Raw genomic sequence first — 21,580 nt, forward strand, 5'->3', positions numbered from 1 at the left:
GTAAGAAGATATGCCATACAGGAATATATTTGCAGTGTTCTATAATTTATGAAATAAAGAATCCATTTCTTTAAAATAAGCGCTGTTCTCACAGAAAGCAGTTGAAGGAGAGTCACTTGGATGAGGATGAGGTTACCAGGCCTGGGACACTCAGGACTCTCAGGATGCAGGGGCCACAGGTGCAGTGGCCACAGCGGTGGGGTGTGTGGTACCCACCCCTTTGGCTCTATCTTCGCACTGGGCATCTGGCTCCCTTGGTTCTGACCTGTCTGACCTTGGCCCTCGGGGGCCTCTTGACTTGGCTGCTGCTGTCATTCCAGATCCATTGTTCACATATAGTCACACATTCCTAGGCAAGGCTAAGAATTCCTCAAACTGGAGGCTTCCAAAGCTCTAAGAAAAAACTGGTTTATGCTTTGAATTCACATGCTAGCAACACAAGTTATTTAGTATCATTCCAAAAGGTTAACATTAATCACCTCTAATGGGTGGGATTATGGATAGCATATATTCATTTTCCATCCATGCATCTTCTAAATTTCCTTCAGACATCATGGATTATGTTACTAATAAGGAAAAAACAAACATTTTTCCCATTTTAAAGAAGATGGGAAGCTAGGGGTGTGGCTTTCTTGCCTTCCCAGAGCAAACAGACAGACAGAGAAGCTAGTGTTGATAAGGAGAAACTCTTTTACTGTATATTAGATAAGGTATATCAAAATAAATAAAAAACATATTCACATTTATCAAACCACTCACAGATGTGGTACCCATGGGATTTCAAAGAACCCTTCACAGACTTGCCTCCCAGACCCGCACAACAGCCCTGTGAGGTAGGTCAGTTTCCAGTCCCTTCTACATGCAGGAAGCCGGAGGAATTTGGCACAGGGAATGTGGGATCCAGTCCAAAGTGAGGTCTCCAGCAAATCCTTCCCTTTAAGATGCTCGTCCACCTGCCATGATAGGCAGCAGAATCACAGGGCGGAACAAACAAGGCCTCAGGACGCAGTCAGACAAGGCACGGAGCTGCCAAGAGCCGGGCTATTTCTGACTTGCCCTACTTAGGGGCTCCCTTCACATGACTGTTCTAAAATCCAAGGCCATTTAACATTTTGCAATAGGACATCCATAGGACACTTCTGGAAAAAACTCTGGCGATTCCATACTTTGTGTGCCTTGAGGAAAAGGTAAGGCAAAGCTTTAAAACAACCTGTCACAGCATTGTTGATGTTGCTGGTGCCCATGTGTCCTGACAACCGTTACATGTGCAATTTTGGGCAAAGAATAGGTTGGAAGACTGTTTCAGTGTTTTCCAATAGTACAAGATCATACCGACACAACTGGGGCCTGTAAAAATAAGACAAAATGTTCTTGTCAATCAAATAATAAAAATACCCTATTGCAATAAAGTAAACTGTATTGTATCCTTAAATTATTAAATAATTATAAAATTATTTAGCAATTATTTATAATGTTATAGGAAAATATTTATGATGAATAAGCAAAGCAACATCAACAACGAGAAAGCAGGATGTAAAATTTATTTGCCACATAACTTCCACTAGGTTTAAAAACAGTAATAGAAAGAAGATTAGAAAGAAGTAACCCCTCCAAAAAAAAGAAATAACCAAAAATATTAACAGTGGTTACCCGTGAATAATGACATTATGGGTAATATTTCTCTTCTTCCTAACACTTTCTTAACTTTTCAGATTTTATAAAATGAACATATTCGTATATTCCTTTGATAATCAAGAAAAAAATTATTAAAAAGTCCTACAGTTTTAAGATGTAATGACTATCCTCTTAGAGAAACTTGTATTATTAAATGTTTTAGGTTACCCTAAGCCTTCATGAAAAAGGAATTCATAAAGTATGAACTGCTCACATAATTTCCTCTCTCTCTCTCTGTCCATAGATTAAATGCTAGGAGTGGCACACATTAAACGTTGGAGTGGCATTAGTAACAAAACGTATATATCATCACAGCCTTTTCTTTCTCCCCCTCTTTGTCTCTGTCTACACACACACACACACACACACACACACACACACACTGTTGGGTTGTTTGTTTGTTTGTTTATTTGTTTTGGAACCAATTGAGAATAGGTCATTTACCCCTTAATACTTTAGTGTGTATTTTCTAGGAACAAGGATATTCTCAATGCAGTTATCAAATTTGACATCGATATAGTACATTCATACTGTATCAATGGAATAAAATATTCCAATTTTTCTGTACCTTTTTTTAAATTCTAGGCTCTGTTCTATCAGTTTGCCAAATTATATGAGGCTTTTTTTTCTATAACAAATTATTAACTTGCAAAGCAGCGTGGGTAGAGTGGTTAGGGAGGAATTGTACAACTCTAAACATATAACAACATTATTTCTTTGGACTATTGGGCCATTTATCTTTAAGTGCACACCAGTAAAATTTTCTTGGATTACTGGGCTACTTGTTTACCAAGTCTATTTTTGGAAAACCCCTCACTTCTTTTATTGTGATAAATGAAGTCCAGTTATAACATTAGACCAAGCAGACGGGACAAGAACCAATAACATCTTTAGAAAACGAGCTTGTCAAACCCTGCCTATGGCTCACCTCTCTGGATGGGCAAGTGACCTTAACTTCATTCGGAGAATCCTGAGCTTGTACTTCGGGCCTACTACAGAGCCTGTAGAGAACACCAAGGAAATGGCTGCTACTTTATCCAGATCTTGATTAAATCTTGCAAGCAGACTCACTTGGTGGTATTTCTGAAATGTTGCAGGTTCACTAAAGGGAAGAAATAATGTTTTTAAATGGATATAGATTGCTAATGAAAGAAAACAGTGTTGAAACCTACACATCACTCATAAGCAGGTAGCACTTGACCCCAAAGCACCGCATATGTGAAGCTGCTAACCCTGGGACCAAAGAAATGCCATGACGTTATAGCGGTATGGGCTACCTGCTATGCCTACTTTATGCCAGGCAGCATCCTCAACTCTTGACATGTGTCTCCAATCCCCTAAAAACTTCTGCAAGGTGAGTATTATTATCTTCATTTCATAGACAAGGAAACAAATGCTCGCAGAGCTTAAGCTCACTCAGGTCACAGGGTTTATCTGTAGTGGTGCAGGGGATCCAACCCCAGTTCTGGATGAGTTCAAAGTTCTGGTCTTTCCATTAAACTGCATGCTTATATTGTTAGCCAAACTAAATACTTATTTAGAAGTTGTGCTTAAGCATGTATGTTTTTCACGCCTGCCTCTTAAAAGAAACCTTAAAATAGCCATATCCCAGGTACCAGTGCTTTTTCCCAGGTGTGTAGAGTTATTTCCTCTAGTTGGAATCTCAAATTGAGCCTAAGATATACCCACTGGGGAGGGTTAGTGTCCCTCTGGGAAGCTGGGACACTAGGCCATGGAGAAATGAGGAGCCCCCTTGGGTTCAGGAACAGGAGGCTCTTTCTAGAAATGAATCCTTAGGTTGGAGGTGGTGGGGATGGGAGTGAGGAGGTGTCTGTTACCCCAGCATCACTGGAATCATGTGTAAGTCCTGTGGAGAATAAAGGTGCCACCAATTCAACTAATTTGAAACGTGCCCAGATTTTGGTTTCTAAATACCATCGCCACTAAAAAGAACCAGGGCTCTACGGAGAAATGGTCGATTCCAGGGCTAAGACAGAGAAAGAGCAAAGTGATCTTGGAACAACTCATGTGCCAAAAAGGAAGGAAGTGCTCAAAGTACGATGGAGATGTTCAAAAGAATATGGAATCACCTCACACCTATTAGGATGGCTACTATAAAAAAGAAAATAATAAATAACAAGTGTTGACAAGGATATGAAAAAAAATGGAGCCCTTGAGCACTGTTGGTGGGAAAATAAAATGGTGCAGCCACTATGGTAACTGTATGGAGGTTCCTCAAAAAGTTAAAAATAACACTACCCTATGATCCAGCAATACGCATACAATTAATATTATTCAAACATAAAAAGGAATGAAGTACTGATACATGCTACAACATAGGTGAATCTTGAAAATTTTACGCTAAACAAAATAAGCCAGACCCCAAAGGCCATATATTGTATGATTCCATTTATATGACATATGCCGAATAGGTGAATCCATAGAGACAGAAAGTAGATTAGTGGTTGCCAGAGCTGGGGAGGAGGGAGGAATAGGGAATTACTACTAATGAGTATGGGGTTTCTTTTTAAGATGATAAAAATGTTCTGGAATTAGTGGCGACGGTTGCACATTTTTTTAATATTCTAAAAACCACTGAATTGTACACTTTTAAAGGATGAATTTTATAGTATGTGAATTATATTTTAATTTTTTAAGTTAAAATAAGAAATACATCTAAAACATGGATACAGGGGGAGTCATCAGGCAGATAGTAACCTTGAATGTAACTCCATTTGTACCCATCATCTGGTAAGACTGGATAAACTCAAGGTCCATACTCTAATGTCATTTTCTTTATTTTAAATTGTAAAAATAATACTAAAATGTTAAAGTTTACCTTGCAAAAAAAAGTAGCCATCACCTCTCAAGTAATGGAACAATTATTTCCTTTTTTCCCCCATATATTCTCTGATTGATGGTGACTTTTTCACAAACATAACTAAAATCAGAATGACTAAACACGACTAAAATAAAGATGTTAATTAAGGTTTCTATCTTAATCAAGATAAAACCCCTCCAAATTTAGGAGTTCTTACTCGAGAGAAATTTACTATGTAAAATTAAAACTTCTAAGACAATGAAAAGCAAATATGTAACCAATGAATACTGGTATTGGCATGAATACTCAAATTTTGCTAGGTGAACACTCTTCGTTATATAACTGCACGGTCTCCGCTGCTATTCGTTACAATCTCCAGATGAGGTCTCTGCCTAGCTTCCTCACTGAGGCCACAGCTCATTAACTACCTGAGGCTGGTTCCTCAAGACGTGTGCTTCCTGGTGGTGCCCTCCCTGAAAATGCTGTCCCACTGTGGGTTTGGGGACATTGACACTGTAGTGAGGTCACTGAAACAGATCAATGAAGAACCTTAAAAAACAAAACAAAAAAACACTACTTGCAAAACCTCAAGTACGGTGGGGTGGAGGGAGCAATACAGCTCAGTGGGAGGAATATAATGTAGTGATTAAACCTATGGACTTTGGAGTTGTACAGACCTGCCTATGATTTCACCTGTTTCGCCCTGATCAGCTGTGTGAGACGGGCCAAGTCACTTGACCTGTCTGAGCCTCAATTTCCTCATTTATAAAATAGAGATGGTAATACTACCTCACAGGGTTTTAGTGAGAATGGCATTAGCTAATGCCTGTAACATGCTTACTTTGATAAAGAAAAGCTATTATTACTATGATCCAAGGATGCATTTAAAAAAGTCACCTCTAAACCACCCACCCACACTATCTCTATTTATCTGTGCAATGAACTCATAAGGAGATTGCCAGTTTCAGATGATATTCTACTTGGTCATCTATGCGTGAGGCCAAAAGACAACCCAAATGTCTAGTATACAATAGGAACCAAGAAACATTTCCTGAGTAAATGAATGAAATGAGCCTCAAATCCCTTTGCTTAAAGAGCTTTTTTTTTTCCCCAGATGTAAAAGTAATAGATGAAAAAATTATTAACTATTTTTAAACAATATATATAAATATACACATGTATATAATACACACAACGTCATAGAAAATTGAAAAGTAAAGACAAGCTGAAAAAAAAGCACTCCTATTTCCACCACCTAAGGGCAATCTAATACTTTGGTGTGTTTCTGTTTCATTCTATTTTTTTTTACATTGTTGAGCTAAAACTTTATATATAGATAATACATTGTTGAGTTTCATATTTTATAGAATTTGTTATCCTGAAGTTTTTCATTTAGCACATAATAAGCATTTCATTTAATGTTTTCATAAATAACCTCAGTGTATAAAGAGTATTCTATTGTATGAGAATACCTAAATTAACCATTTCCTCATTGTCAGACTTTTAGGGTATTCCTAATTTTCAATTACAAATTACATCTTCTGAGTTATAATGAGCTCATAACAGACTAGAACCATGTATATGGGGTGGGTGCATATGGGAGTGGGTTTGTTGGGATGGGCCAAGGATTTGCATTTTTATTGTACATACTCCTTCACTGTTTAAATCTTTTATAGCAAACAAGGATGACTTTTGTAAATGAATCCTTAAGCAAAGAAAGGAGAAGAAGAAAAGGAAGGGAGGGAGAGTGAAAAGAGGAAGGGAGAAAAAACGGAGGGAGGCAGGGAGGGAGGGAGGGGAATTCCTTGCACCAATTCCATTTGTAAAGAATATGGGAAATCAGGAGCCACAGGAAGCAATTAAACAAAATGTCCCCTCATATCTTCTGTATAACAAAGAAAAGTACCTAAATAAGAAAATAGGTTTATTTGGAATTTAATTTCTCTGAGCAAAAAGGGAAATAGAAAATTGCAAACTATCCCAATCCAACTTACTGATCGATTTTGGATTCTGTGGTGTTTCCAGCTTTGTCTGTCAATTTGATTGTAATGAACCCTCTTCTTACGTTCTTGTTCCAAGTTATAATATCCACAAAGTAATGATATACTGCAAAAGCAGGAGAAAACATGGTAAGAGAGAGGTACTCCCAACTGCTCCCTTAAAAGGTCAGTTCCTAAAATCCCAACCTCCTTAATAATTGAGTCTCTTTTTCCCTTCCTCTCTAGTTTCTCTGCAAAGATCCAGGGCAGAATTTTCTAACATTCCTTTCTATTCTCTTTGTTAAAAATGGCTTGAGTGACAGCAGAGTTCAGTGGTATCCTGTGGCCATGTTTAGGCATCATGGTTGAATCAGTGTTCCCACCTCAGTGCCTGAGGTTTCATAGCTTACAGCTGAGTGTGATTGGTTCACTTCAAATCCTGTCCATTTAAAAATAAGCCAACTAGGGCCGGCCGAGTGGCACGATGGTTAAGAGCTGTCTTGGGACGCCAGAGGGCCCCGGTTCGGATCCCACATATAAGGGCCAGTGACACTGCCCTACACAGCTAAGATGCTGAACAACAGCTCAATCTGGAGCTGGGCTGCCGTGAGTCGCCAGCGACAGCGTAGGGGGCAGCCTCTGTGGCAGTGGGTTGCCATGGGCTACCATGTGTAGCCGGCAGCCAGCGTAAGCGTCCAGCAGCCGCCGTGAGCGGCCGTCCAGAAGCCGGCGACTGATCTGCCTCGCCTGGGAAGAGTGCAATGATGGTGCCAACTTGGGCCAGTGAAGCAACGTCCTCCACAACTAGACTGAAGAACAAAAGGACAGCAACTTGTCTGTTTCCCTTCCCCCAATTCTCCAGCGCTGTTCCCATCCCCCAATTCCCCAATAAAAATCTTTTTTAAAAATTTTGTTTTAATTTAATAAATAAATAAATAAATAAAAATAAGCCAACCAGGGAGCCATGTAGAAACCCTCCACAACTGACAAGGTCTTCCATAACCTAGGCCTGTCCACCAGCCTATCCAGCCTCCCTCATCTCTTCTCCAGTCATGCCACACCACTGGCACTGCCTACATTGCCAATTTTCCTCTTGCTCATGAGCCTTCCCCTCACTTGGACAGTCTTACTTTGCCCCTTTTGCCAACTCATCCACCAGGTTTCAGCTTAATGACACTCCCTCCAGGAGCCTTCATTGACCCTCAGACTAAGTCAGGTCTACCTCTTGGAGTTCCCATCATGCTCTAGGATTCCCCAATCATTACTCAGCACACTACTGTATTTACAAAATGAAAGAAAAAAAAGATAACCAAAAAAGTGGTAAATGCATGGATACATCTGAGCAAATATTGCCTGAATAATGTCCTTATGGAGTTACAGAAAAAAGATAAAGTAAATATACTGCAATAATAACTGGGAATTGATGATTATTCTTCTCTGTAATCTCAGCAGTAACACCTTACAGGCACCCAATAAATTCCTATTGAATAAATGAGAGTGCATGGATGCGTTCAAGGAACTCTTCTTCCTCTCCAGTCTTTGCTCCCCAAGGTAGAGGGTGCTTTGGGAAGATGGGAATTCCACCATGACATTCAGATTTGTTATCTCTTGGTCATACTTGCAAAGAAGGGAGGAGAGGCTCAGGGAGAAAGTGGCCATCTCACAAAGAAGGTAAGCCCTGGAGTTGCCATGTCATGGCCCATCATTGCTCAGGAGCTTGCCCCATTTGGACCTGACAGACACCAAGCCCGGGGCTGCCACACATGGCTCCAAAGGAGGGAAACCCAGTGATTTGCAACCTCTTTTATAAGAGTTGCTCCCAGGAAAGGCGAAAAAGGAGACAAGACTGCAAGACATACATCTGCCCAGGAAATAAATACCCTACTTGCTTCCCAGGGCATTTTATCATCTGTTGCCCCATTTTACTCTCATCTGGAATAGCCAGTTTCTCAATGTCTTTAAAAAGTCATCAGGGTGGCTTTGGAGCTGAAACTGAACCACAGATGTGGCCTGATTTTTTCTAGCCCCAATCTGATGTCTCTTGGTGAATTAAGCAGTTTCCTAGAAGATCTTAGTGACTAACAAGGCCATTCTGTGAAATTAACAGGTATGATTTGTTGAGATTTTAATCCTTATAGCCGAGGAGATAGGTATTATTATCCCCATTTCATCTAGCAGGACATTGAGACTCAGAGAGGTTAATGCCTTGACCAAGGTCACACAGCTATTATGTAGTAGAGTCAGGATTCCACCTAGGTCCTTCCAGCTCCAAAGTCAATGCTTCACCATGGCCTTCGTTTGCCAAGGAGTAGTCAGGAAGCTGAGATTTAGCCATTCAAAAAGTAAAAAGCAAACAACCACATTCACCACTCACTGCAGAACGGTTTCTCTTCAGCTGTGTCAAAGAATGCTTTAGTCATAGGAGGATCTTTTTCCGTTAAATAGTCTTTCCAATAATCAGCATAATAGCCTATAAAACAGATTGGAAAAGTGTAATATTAACAAGTATTACATAAACATAAGAGCAGCTGGGGAGGTAGTAAGAACAGCAAGTTTGACTGCCATCACCGCTGAGATAATCTCCTTATCACCCACCCCCATGGTGAGGACCCACAGGGCCACCAGGGCAGTGCCTCCCCAGCACCCACACACCCTGCTTACTACCCTATTAAAAGCTAGGGCATGCAAAAGGACCCTACAGTGGCTTTTCCCCCTTTCTATTAACATTACAGCACCCAGCCCTGGTTGTCAGTAGCAGGAGAGGGGAGTGGGGAGGACTAAAAATAGTGCTGATATTTTTCAGTAACACATTCATTTTATAGGTTAAAACAGATTCAGATTTTACCTAGAATAGCATCACTCTTGCAAAGCAATGTGCTTTCTTGAACTACCATCAGGCCCCTAAATTGCACATAACCTGGGTTTGCCATGTGACTATGTCACCAAGCAGGTGAATGTCCTCCTTCACATGTGCCTGCAGCAATGAGGCTGAGTACCACCAGTGGGACCGCTCTCTCTCCTGTCCCCATTCCAAGAGAATGGCCTCTGCCTTCTGACTTAATTGATATGGGGTGGGACCCAAGCATCAGTAATTTTTTTAAAGTTCCTTAGGTGGGCTGGCTGAGTGGCTCAGTTGGTTAAGAGCTCGCTCAAGAGTTTGAGCTCTGAGCAATAGCAGTTCGATTCCTGGCCCGAGCTGAGCAGCCAACAAGTGGCAGGATGGCTCAGCTTAAAAAAAAAAAAAAGTTCTTTAGGTATTTCTAATGCGTAATCAAGGTTGAGAAGCCCTTGTCTATAGCATGCCCTGATGTTAACTTGGGTTTTTCCTTTGAGAACAATTAGAAAATTCTCATGACCATCCAGTTTCAAAGTCCTTAACACCTGGAATACTTCTATCAACCCTTAGCATATATCCAAGCAGCCTCCACAGTATCCATCACCCACCCCCAACCTCTGACATACACACAAGAGCCAGAGCGTGGCTTGAGGGCATTAGACACACAGCTTGTTGGAAGGGATCACTCTGCAAGGCTCATCTGATAGGATGAGCCACCCCCTGCAGAAAGGTTGTGTGTAAGGTATTCCTGTCCCCATAGGAACAGGCTACATAAGGCAACAGTGTCTTTGGTGGGCTTGGCAACTATTCTGGAACCTTCTTTTCCATGCTAGAATAGAGTGTCCGGGGAGGATGCTCTACCTTCTGGATGAAATACTATACAGATTGCTTTTCTAACACTGTTTATTATTAGGAGATCCCAGAGTACTTCACAGAACAAGTTGGCTAGCAAAAGCTGACTAAATATATTTGTTAAAAACACACAATGTTCAGGCTCATTTTTAGATAGTAAATCGGTGCTGGTATACCTACCAAACATGAGCACTTTGTTCACCAGAGGCGAAACTACTTGTTGGACTTACCCAGAAGTGGACAGGACGTCTTTTGTGATGTCTCGCAGTTGACACACTTGCCATTCCTGTAATCCCGGTAGGAGTCACAGGGATATGCAGTGATAGAACAGTTCTCTCTCAGGGAAGAGAGGTACAGGTACATAGACCTCTGGTGGTCGCACTTAAAATACTGCAATCCTGGGTTATAAAAGGAATGATTAAAGAATAGACCTATTATAGCATTTAATAATAGTATGCCCGTCACATATTGTACACACACAGACACATACAAACACAATTTATCATGTCTCCTATATGCCAAGCACTGTATTAACAGCTTCGGTGTATTTGATTCCATTTAATCCTGATAACAACCCATAGATCAGGATTCATGCCGGCAAGTGGCAGGAGAAAAGAAGAAGATAGGCATAATAATCTCCATTTTACCTAGCAGGACACTGAGACTCAGAGAGGTTAAATGACTTGACCAAGGTCACACAGTTATTATGTGGTAGAATCAGGATTTGACCTATGTCCTCCCTTTATCAGTGAAAAGGAGAAGAAAAATTCAATGGTAATCAACGATTCCCCTGAGGTTTTCAGCAAAAGACAAGCACGATTAAACAAAAAACATCAGAGAAAGGAGATATCAGGGAGCGACTGGTAGAGGAAACTCCCCAAAAAGGGCAAACGGAGGAGATAGCTTTTAAAAAAGATGGTGGATGCCTCCACCCTATGTCAGGAGGGAACATGAATGTAAAGGTCAGCCTTGTGAACTAAGATGAGAATAGATAAGATAGCTTTCTCAGGTAGGACCTTGAACTAGGTACAAAAGTCCAATCTAGCTCACCTCTAAGAGATGAGGGGTTCTAGGTAGAGATATATTTGAAATAGAAGCATGAGGAGTGATCGTAGGGCGTCAGCGAGAGATAAACAAGAGGATTCTCTGGCATTATTGAGGACTATGGAGAAGTTAGTAAGTTTGCCTGACTTTGTACTCAATTGAGGAGGCTCCATGACTTCCCCAGAATATTCCCAAGCAAAGGTGGGGGCTGACGTGGCAGAGACCTAAGAACCTGGAGGTGCACAGGGCATTTGTGAGAGCAGCCAAGCGGCAGAGTGAACTGAGAGGGGCTGAACAATAGGAGGCAGCACTGGAAGCCATGAATGGGCAAGAAGAGGTGAGAGACAGGTCTCGAGTTCATTCTTAGTGGGTGCCACACGGTGTGATGGTGGGAGAGGAGGCTAATGGGGCACAGAGATGGGCATCAGAAAAGTTGGAGGTAATGGAGCACGGCAGCACAGAACATCAGAGAGCTTGTCAGAAGGTTGATGAGTCAGATGATGAAGTCACTCAGAAAAGGGGACTGGGTCCCAAAGATGGTAGTCAACGGAGGTAAGGATCTGAATAGAAAACAATGAATGAACCTTATGAAGAGGAGCTGTGATTGTGAGCTAGTGGTTTGGAGAGGCAGCAGGTGCTGGAGTCAGATCAACGTTTCCTGTTTCTCCAGGGTCCACTTATACTCATAGAAATGATCAGTGAAGAACAAAAAGAAATAAACTGGGGGAATAAAGGAGAAGGATGGTGCTGACATGGGGTCAGGCTGGACTGGAGTGAAATCTAACAAGCCAATATTTACTTATTATTCCTGATCTTCCACTTGCAAACACAGTGACGTTAATGATGATACAGAGGATGTCCTTTATAAGCAGAGCATGCTATCTATCTCTGACTGCTCATGGCTGTAGTTACACTATATCACACAGGACAGGATTGAACACTCACCATTTGTGGTACAATATGGTCGACCCTACTTATGCCATTTCATTGGGATCATTTTCAACTACTACGTCATTCCCATGGGGCCATTATAGCTATCACTTTGTAACAAGATCACCTTTTTCTAGAATTATTTCTGTAATTGTTTAACTTTCTCTGGCAATAGTGAAAAACAGATTTAGAGCACTCAGGGATGGGTTTTTTTATTCTATCCCTCACCCCACTTTTATCTTGTCCTCCAACTACCCTTTTTTGTTTTCGTGAGTTTTTTCTCATTATAAAAGTAATATGTGCTCATTTAGAAAATACAAAATAATAGGAAATAATGATGAAAAGTCACCTAGAAGTCCAATATCCAGAGATCACCATTAATAATTGTTTGGAGCATTCACAGTCTTTTTTTTTTTTTAATACTCACACATGTGACTTTTTCACTTAACAGCATATTATAAGCATTTTCATTAATCTCTGAAAATTATTTTTAACAATTATACACCATATTTATTTAGGAATTTTCCTATGCTGGATATTTAGATTATTTCTAAAAAGTTAGCTATTATAAATAACACTGTGTTGAATATCTTTGCACTCTGATTTTTGTCTACATTTTCCATTATTTCTCTGGGAGAGATTTCCAGATGTGGAATTTCTAGGTCAAAGGCACACTTTTTCAAGAGAGAAATAATTCATAATAGCTTTTAATCATATGTTTATGGTTTTTAAAAGTAGTATACTTATGTAATAATTTACAATTTGTATTTATACCACCTCTATCATCTCAGGAAGTTTGTTTCCTATTAAAAACTACCCCACATAGAATAATATTTTTAAAATATGCTTTTTTTAAACCATTATTTTACAACATAGAAAGTATCTGCACTTACCTCCAAGTATTGTTTTGGGACAACCAGGTTGATCCAATCCTCCATTTGGGTAGAAGTCTATGTTTCCTAATGGTTCCTTGTACCCCATTGCTAAAAGAGAATACACTATGCTTTATACTGCTTTGAACTTTTCACATCTCATAGCTCATTTGCCTGCAAACTATGGACAGGGGTTGTATTATTATTATTATTATTACTATTATTATTCCTATTTAAATATTTTGCCCAAAGTTACCCAGCTAGTTAGTTAGAAAGCAATAATTTCCAACTAGGAGACTATGAAGATGGTAATGGAATTTATTTCCAATATTTCTAAAGACAAGAGAGTTTGGTCACTCATTCACTGCAAGGGTGATAAAACAATATGTTTCTTCTTTACATTTGGCTGGAACCCTCTAATTTCCAGGCACTTCCTGAGCTTCTATTTGCATTTGTGTAAGTCTTTCATGAGTAAGAAACAGGGGAAAATGAACTTTTACTGAATAGAAAACAATCTTTAAAAACTGGGGATCTATTGGGTTGTTGGAAGTCATGACACATTTTTACAACAAAAAAAACATAGAAAAAATACGTAATGACTTTTCTGACAACCTAATAGGATGGTAAAAACATTGGAAACTCTTCTAGAAAATGGGGGCCTAAAGAATTATAGGTAGATTAGTAATTGCTTATTCTCTTTAACCTTGTAACCTCAAATAATCAGTAAATGCTTGATTAAAAAGATTATATGTGCATACATATATAGTGCATCATTATATCTCAATAGCTATTACATATCAAGAACCTACATGTGTCCATGGGCGTGATACTAGGTGTTTTACAGAACTTTTAATTTTACAATGTCTACATAGTAGCCATTCGTAAATTCAGATGAAGTAATTCACAGAGGAAGATACTGTCTGAGACTCGGGATTTAAGGACTAAACAAGACACCACTAGAAAAAACAATCTGGATTTTAAATCCACCTCTCCCTGACTACAAAGCTCATACTCTTTCCTTCAAAATTCACTTACTCTCCAAGAATAAAATATAAATTGCTCTATTCCATCAAGCAATAAAGCAGCAGTGAGGTACTGCACTTAAGTAAGGTAATACTTTGCAAACTACACAGTAAGAATATAGCTGTTTCATGAACACATTTGTCCTAAGGCAAAGAATTGCTGACACTACTCTAGAGTGCCCAAGAAAGGTGATCAAGGGTTTTCTTAGGTAGTTGTATCACAAAAAGCGTGTGCAGATCACTCTGCTCTGTCCCCTTGGCCCTCCCCAAGTTTCTGTCTATTCCAGCTCTTCTCCCAGATATCTGGATGTGAAGACTGACCCTTCACATCACCCCAAACCCCATGACATGTATCCAATCCCTGATATGAAATCGGCACCCTGGAAGACACAAATGGTCAAGAAGATCCACAGAGAGCTGGAGAGCTATAGGCAGTTCAGAATCTCTCTGTGTTGAGAGATGCAATACTTGAACGTATCTTTCAGCTTAGGGAAATAATGAGAAAGAACCAATAAAAACAGGAAACCATGCATCCAGAGCCAGTTGTATGTATGGAAACATTTGTCCACATGGTGTGAAAATCAGCGTGTCCTTGACTGGTCAAGATGATCACTTTAGAAGTAAAAAGAGATGGGCCGGCCGAGTGGCGCGATGGTTGGAAACTGGCTTGGGACGCCAGAGGGCCCCGGTTCGGATCCCACATATGAGGGCCAGTGACACTGCCCTCTAAGCTAAGATGCTGAATAACAGCTCAACCTGGAGCTGGGCTGCTGTGAGTCGCCGTTGACGGCGTAGGCTGCAGCCCCTGTGGCAGTGGGTTGCCATGGGCTACCATATGTAGCCAGCAGCCAGCGTGAGCGACCAGCAGCCGCCGTGAGCGGCCGTCCAGAAGCCGGCGACTGATCTGCCTCTCCCGGGAAGAGCGCGGTGATGGTGCCAACTTGGGCTGGTGAGGCAACGTCCTCCACGGCTGGACTGAGGAGCAAAACGACAGCGGCTTGTCTGTTCCCCTTCCCCAATTCCCCAGCACTGTTCCCAATTCCCCAATAAAAATATCTTAAAAAAAAAAAAAAAAGTAAAAAGAGACGATGGGAAAAGCATCTTCGCTCCAGCAAGAGATCCTGGGTGCCTGCCTTAAACCAGCTTCCCTTAAAGCTTTCTGTGAATCTGGAACCCTGCCCCGTAGGAAGAGAGGGAGTCTGGAGGAATTGGACCTGCCCCTGCATGACAGTACCCCCCGGGGAAGACTCCGTGGGAGTCTGGAGCAGTAGGTCACTGGCCCACAAGGACGGGAATGTTACCGTCAATGTCAGAATGGATGACGTCAACGAACTGTGCATCGCTGGGATGTAATCTGTCCTCTGGAGGTTTCCCATTGAATAAAGGGCCCGCAGGGTCGAGACCTGGAAGGAAAACAGAGTCAGCTTGGCAACCCCACGCCATGAGTCACCTGCAGCCGGGCTTTTGATCTCTCTCTCCTTTAAGGGTGGCTCACAGGCTGCAGGGCACCCTCGGGTGGGCGAGCATTCCCACTCCCATCCTGCCTCGTCAGGCTGCTTTCACAGCCCTGTAGCTTTTTCCCACAGTAGACATGGTTACCCTGGCAGTGCCCCCTGAGAATGGCATCCAGACTCCACCAGGATGTTATATCTTATGCAGAGCTCAACGGCAGAGAGTGCACAGATATATGGGGACCAGAGGCATGGGGATAAACTGGTTCCTCAAGAAAAATCAACTGAGGGTGCATATAAAAAGCGGACACTATACTTATCCCTTTTTAAATGATCCAGAAACCTCCCTCAGCCTTTCCTTCTTGTTATTAATAAAGTCCTTTACAGTTTCCATTTTTATTCATTTATGTTCATTCATAAGCTCCAGATCACATGCCTGTGAGGGAGGCAGGATAGCTATCATCATTCCCAATTTACAGAAGAATGAACTGAAGTTCAGGGAGATCAAATGTCATAACCGGAGCTACAGCCTCACAATGCAATCACCTCCCTCTGCTGAGCTCTTGGTTTCACCACACTGAGTTTGGCAAGCTTGGTAGGAAAGAGTGAAACTCACAGGTTGGGTCAAGTATCAGGCCAGGTATTGAAGTGGGAAATAAAGTGGGTGTCAATTCCTACAAAACTGACCCACCCCATAAATGCCTGAACTGATTTTTTTGCCCTTGGTCAATGCTAGCTGGGCGTTCCTCACCATCATTATGAAACAGCTGTAAAAACAAGACAGCAGATTCCATGGTGCTGTAACCACAAAATAAAAACTTTAAACTAATAACAAAAACAAAGCACCAGAGGTTCAAATATGCCTTGCTTACTAGAAACCTACCTGGAGTGAAGAAGGTTTCAAGGGATGCATTGAAGATAGTATCTATGGATGTCATTTTAAATGACCCATCTCCTGGTGTTATAGATAAAATCCAAGAGATAGCATCTTTGCCTCAATTTTCCTGGTTCTAGCCCCAATCTCTCCATTTCTCCTCTCCAAACACTCTTGCTTCCTTGAGACATGTCTTTATCTGTCCCCTTTCCTTAGCTCCTTCTCTTTCCCCCACCCACCAGCTTTTCTTCTTCTCTCTGCTCCCAACTAAAACTGATGTGGAAGGAGACGGAGCAACACACAGGCACCCAAGTCCACAGGATATTCTCAACAGAGCAAGAGAAGCTCCTAACGTTGGAAAGAGTTTGCTGGGAGCGCCTCCTTCTCCTCCTAGAAGGCAGCACCACTTCCTGTGTAATAAAATGAACGGTGAGAGAGCGAGAGCCCCAGTTTATAGCAGACTCCAGATCCGTGGCAGATAAATCAGCTTCCTATATAAAGTCCAAACCTGGGCAATTTTGAGAATGATGAGGGTACCATTCATAATTACACCAGCACTCAAGGCACAAATGGGGACTGTCACAGTAAACTTGGACATATGGTCTCCTTAGTGATAAGCTATAGCAAATAACCAGTTTATAATGTGAGCCGATAATGGCTGGGTGGGAGAATATCCACAGTTAAGCTGCCCTAAAATGATGTGTATTTTGTGTGGGCAGAGACCACTGGAGTCAGATTGATGTGACATAGAGCCCTAAACCTAACACCAACTAACTCTGTGACCGCAGGCATGTTACATTACTTCTTTGAACCTCAGTTTCCTTATCTGCAAAATGGAGAATTAATAGCTACTTCTGAAGATGTATAAAAGGACTCCTGGATCTGAATCCAGAATATTTGGGGATTATTATAGAATAAAAACAAAATGAGAAAACAGAGCTCTTTCCTGTTGTTCGCATGTCACCAGGAAAGTGTCTAGGTAGTGACCCTGTCTTTTCCTACAGCATTAACTAGTTTGAGAATTTGATGAAAGCTCTGCACCTCTCCCCTAGTCATACATCATTTGCATGCAGTTTCAGGGTCCTCTTATTCTCAGCCCCAAGGTCACCAAGAACTCTCTGAGGCAGTGCTATCTAATATAATGTGAGCCACGTGTATAATTTAAAATTTTCTAGCAGCCACTTAAAAAAAAGCAAGGGGCAGCTGGGTGGTTCAGTTGGTTAGAGTGTGAGCTCTGAGCAACAGTGTTGCCAGTTCGGCTCCAGCATGGGCCAGTGAGCTGAACCCCCACCCCCCGCAACTAAATTGATGACAATGACTGGACTTGGAGCTGAGCTGCGCTCTTCACAACTAAGATTGAAGGACAACAACTTGACTTGGAGCTGATGGGTCCTGGAAAAAACACATTGTTCCCTGAAAAAACACATAGTTCCCCAATAAAGTTAAAAAAAAAAAAGGAAAATTAATTCTAATAATGCACTTTATTTAACATAGTTTATTTAACCCAATATATCCAATATATTATCATTTCAACGTGTCATCAATGTAAAAAATCTGAGATTTTTTTATATTCTCTTTTTGTACTTAGTCTTTGAAATCCAGTGTGTATTCTGCAGTGACAATACATCTAAATCTGCATTAGCCGCATCCCAAGTGCCCAATAGCCTCATGCACTTAGTGCAGCGGTTCTCAACCTGTGGGTCGCGACCCTTTTGGGGGTCGAACGACCCTTTCACAGGGATCGCCGGGTACTTGTATGTGGGCGTATCTGCATGTGGGCCTGGAGACGGATAGAGGAGCGGTATCTTGGTTCCTAAGACCATCGAAAAAATGTGTTTTCCGATGGTATTAGGCAACCCCTGTGAAAGGTTGAGAACCGCTGACTTAGTGGCTAGCGTATTGGACATGGTTGATTCTCAGTGTGCAGTGTTCAGATCGCCTGCATCTTTTGGTTAAAAGTACAGACTCCTGTACCCCAACCCCAGAGCTTCTGACTTAGCAAGCTGGCATTGTAACGAGCACGCCAAGGCGATTTTTACACACACTTGAGAATCAACTTTAATGTATTATCAAGTGATGTAGGTACTTGAGATATTTTAAAATCCATTCATCCTCTGCACCTTCTACTGAAGAAAGTAATGAAAAATAGAACCAGGAGATGTGCCGGGAGAGGAAAAGCAAAAGGAAGGGCAGGAGAAGGAAAGGGACATGGAGGAGATGAAGCAGCCACCCCGGCCTTGATTATTAACAAGCAGAGCCATCCAGTACTTGGGAGGTGGGAGTGAATTGCGTCCTTGGGTAACAGGCCACATTCTCACCCCCCAATTCAGGCAAGGTGAGTGGGTAAGGGAAACGCTTTACCCGTGAAACTGCTCTCGGGGACAGCTGAGATTGGCCTAGGAACTCAGAGAGGAGGAGGAATCAGGAGAACTTGGGGGAGTCAGGAAATTGAGCTGTGGACCTACCACTGGCTGAGTCCAGGCCACAGAGCAAGGTTCACATGGGGAGAGTGGAAGGAAGGCTGGGTGGGGGGATTTCCATAGGCAGAGAGCAGGGTACATTGCATTGACATTCAAACTAGTCGAGGAACAGGTTTGCTGGGAGGCTGAGGAGTAAAACTGGGAGGTAAGTAGAATCAGGCAGCAGCAGTAGGCTGGAGCCCAGCAGGACTACCACTGGAGAGCATATTTTGCTCTCCTCTCCCCAAACTTTGTAGTCAGTGGTATCAGGTTGGTAGCTTGAAATTAGCCATGGTGGGAGTATTTATACCATGGAAATCAGCAAACGCTGCAAATCAGGGCTCTTGCATTTTCTTTTCTTTCTTTCTTTCTTTCTTTCTTTCTTTCTTTCTTTCTTTCTTTCTTTCTTTCTTTCTTTCATTCTTTCTTTCCTTTTCTTTCATTTTTTGCACAACTGATCAGCTTCTAAACACACCACTGGAAAAAGTCCCACCTGGCAGAAGAAGAGTTCCTAACAGTTAAGGGACACAAGAAAATTCAAGCTACCAGTTGTTTGTACCCATAAGGAAATTTTTTTTAAAGTAAGGACACATTGTTTTCTAAAACATAGTAGTAGTAGAAATAAATAATAAATAAATGAATAAATGAATAAATAAATAAATAAATAAATAAATAAATAGGGCTTTGCTTTCCTAGGAAAGCAGGTAAATAATAAGATGAGGGCAGACTTGGCCTTTGGGGTGAAAGTAAGAAAAAAACAGCCAGGAAAAAGAATATGACCTCGGGCAGGCCGAGTGGTGCGTTGGTTAAGAGTTGGCTTGGGATGCCAACTCTGAGCATCAGGGCCCCGGTTCGGATCCCACATGAGGGCCAGTGATGCTGTGCCCTCTACAGATAAGATGGTGAATAACAGCTCAACCTGGAGCTAGGCCCCTGTGAGTCGCTGGCGATGGCGTAGGCTGCAGCCCCTGCTGCAGTGGGCTGTCATAAGCTACCGTGAACTACCGTGAGTAGCTGGCAGCCAGCGTGAGCCGCCATCTAATGGCCAGCAAGTGACTGCCTCACCCGGGAAGAGCACAATGATAATACCAACATGGGCCAGTGAAGCAATGTCTTTCACAACTAGACTGAAGTACAAAAGGACAGCAACTTGTCTGTTCCCCTTCCCTGATTCCCCAATGTTGTTCCCCTCCCTCAATTCCCCAATAAAAATCTTTAAAAAAAGAATGTGACCTCAAGGATCAGCCAGTGTGTGTGTGTGTGTGTGTGTGTGTGTGTGTGAAAGAGAGAGAGAGAGAGAGAATGACTTGCCCAGGGCGACCGGTCAAATATAATTGCACATTCAGACTTGTAACCCTAAAAGCTCACCTACCAAATTGTAGTTGGTTTGAATCATTTACCTCTCCCCGCCCTTCTTCTACCTTCCAGATTCCCTAGAATTAAAATATCTTTTTCCATGTGAGGATGGATTCTAGGAAACGTATAAATGGTAGAAGTCTTAAGTCTGAAAGAGAAAGCCTCCCTCAGCCCTTCATTTGTAGCTGTGGAAAGTTACTAGAGCACTAGGCAAGAGAACTCAGCATGGGTTTGTTTGCGATTTGACCTGCTGTGTGGCTGAATGTTTTCATTCAGTCTGGCCTGAAAGCTGATATTCAGAGAGTAAGCCCCAGCCATCGAAATTCCCATCTCATTTTCCTATCATGAGACTCCAGCTATGCTTGGGGACAAAAACATATTAGGTATGTAGTTCAAGCTACTCTTGATTAAATGAAAGGAAGAAGGCTATCTTCTTGGGACACACAGATCAAATCCCCGTGGGACATAGCAGTTTTCCTAGCCCTAAGAGAAATAAAGTCACCACCATCTTTTTCTATGGTACATAAAATTTACAAAGTGCTTTGCACATATTATTTTAAATAATAACTTGAGGTCAACATTAGTATGATCTTCCTTTTGCAAAAGAGGACACATGCTCATACATGTTAAATAATTGGAAGAGCTGGCTTCGAACCCAAGGACTTGAATTGCTTGTATCACTCTCCCCCAATGAACACCCTGCCCAGGCTGATGACCCCCTGCCCATTCACAGGAAGCCTTACCTGTAATTCTCCCCAGCTGCCCATTGCACATCTTTCCAACAAACCCGGATATGTGGGCTCCTAGACTTACTCCAATCATGTAAATGTCCTCATAAGAAGCTCCTTTGGCCTGGAATTTCAAGAGGTCCATCATTATAAATTGATAAGGCTAAAGGAATTGACAACATTTGGAGAAATTTCCTATGTGTTGACTTTGGAGAAACATATCTAAGTACCTTATATCCATTATCTCAGGTAACTATCACAACACCGCTGCAAAAATATATATACTATTCTTTTGACCATACAGATAAGGAAACTGAGGTCCAGAATTCAATTAATCTGCCCAAGGTGAGGCAGTGGGAAAGGGGCAGAGCAGGATACAAACCAGTCCATCCAACTCCAAATTTGTGCCTTCAACTTTATGCCATGGTGTCTCCATTTATACTTCTGCTAGAAACCAAGCTGAGACACCTTTAAAACCTTGCTAGTTGGGGAGCAGGAGAACAATATGTTTATCTTCATGTTGATGCAGTTAAATGAATTCACTGTGGAGAGGGAAGGAAAGAAGGAAAGAAAGTAGGGTGGGGATGAGCCACACTGGCCATAGCCTCCTGGGACAGCCAGTATGAGTCATTTTAATATTTACTTTTCCAGGGCTGTGGCTTAGGTGGGGAGCACATGTAAA

General features: G+C 41.7%; 1 protein-coding gene across 2 annotated transcripts in view; it reads right to left on the reverse strand.

The window, feature by feature from the left end:
- Positions 1–686: 686 nt before the first annotated feature.
- The window catches only part of LIPH (lipase H), a 38,603-nt gene continuing 17,709 nt past the window's right edge, over positions 687–21,580 (reverse strand). For both annotated transcript variants that reach the window (XM_019667974.1, XM_019667983.1), the window contains exons 3-10: positions 20,914–21,022; positions 15,332–15,433; positions 13,030–13,119; positions 10,393–10,560; positions 8,849–8,944; positions 6,490–6,601; positions 2,603–2,776; positions 687–1,347 (exon numbers count right to left, since the gene is read on the reverse strand). In XM_019667974.1, coding sequence (XP_019523519.1) covers positions 1,260–1,347; positions 2,603–2,776; positions 6,490–6,601; positions 8,849–8,944; positions 10,393–10,560; positions 13,030–13,119; positions 15,332–15,433; positions 20,914–21,022 — 939 coding nt within the window. In that variant the 3' untranslated portion in view covers positions 687–1,259. The remainder of the gene's footprint in view (positions 1,348–2,602; positions 2,777–6,489; positions 6,602–8,848; positions 8,945–10,392; positions 10,561–13,029; positions 13,120–15,331; positions 15,434–20,913; positions 21,023–21,580) is intronic.

Source organism: Hipposideros armiger, unplaced genomic scaffold (assembly GCF_001890085.2).
Source record: "Hipposideros armiger isolate ML-2016 unplaced genomic scaffold, ASM189008v1 scaffold_14, whole genome shotgun sequence".
In the NCBI taxonomy this organism is placed as follows: Eukaryota; Metazoa; Chordata; class Mammalia; order Chiroptera; family Hipposideridae; genus Hipposideros; species Hipposideros armiger.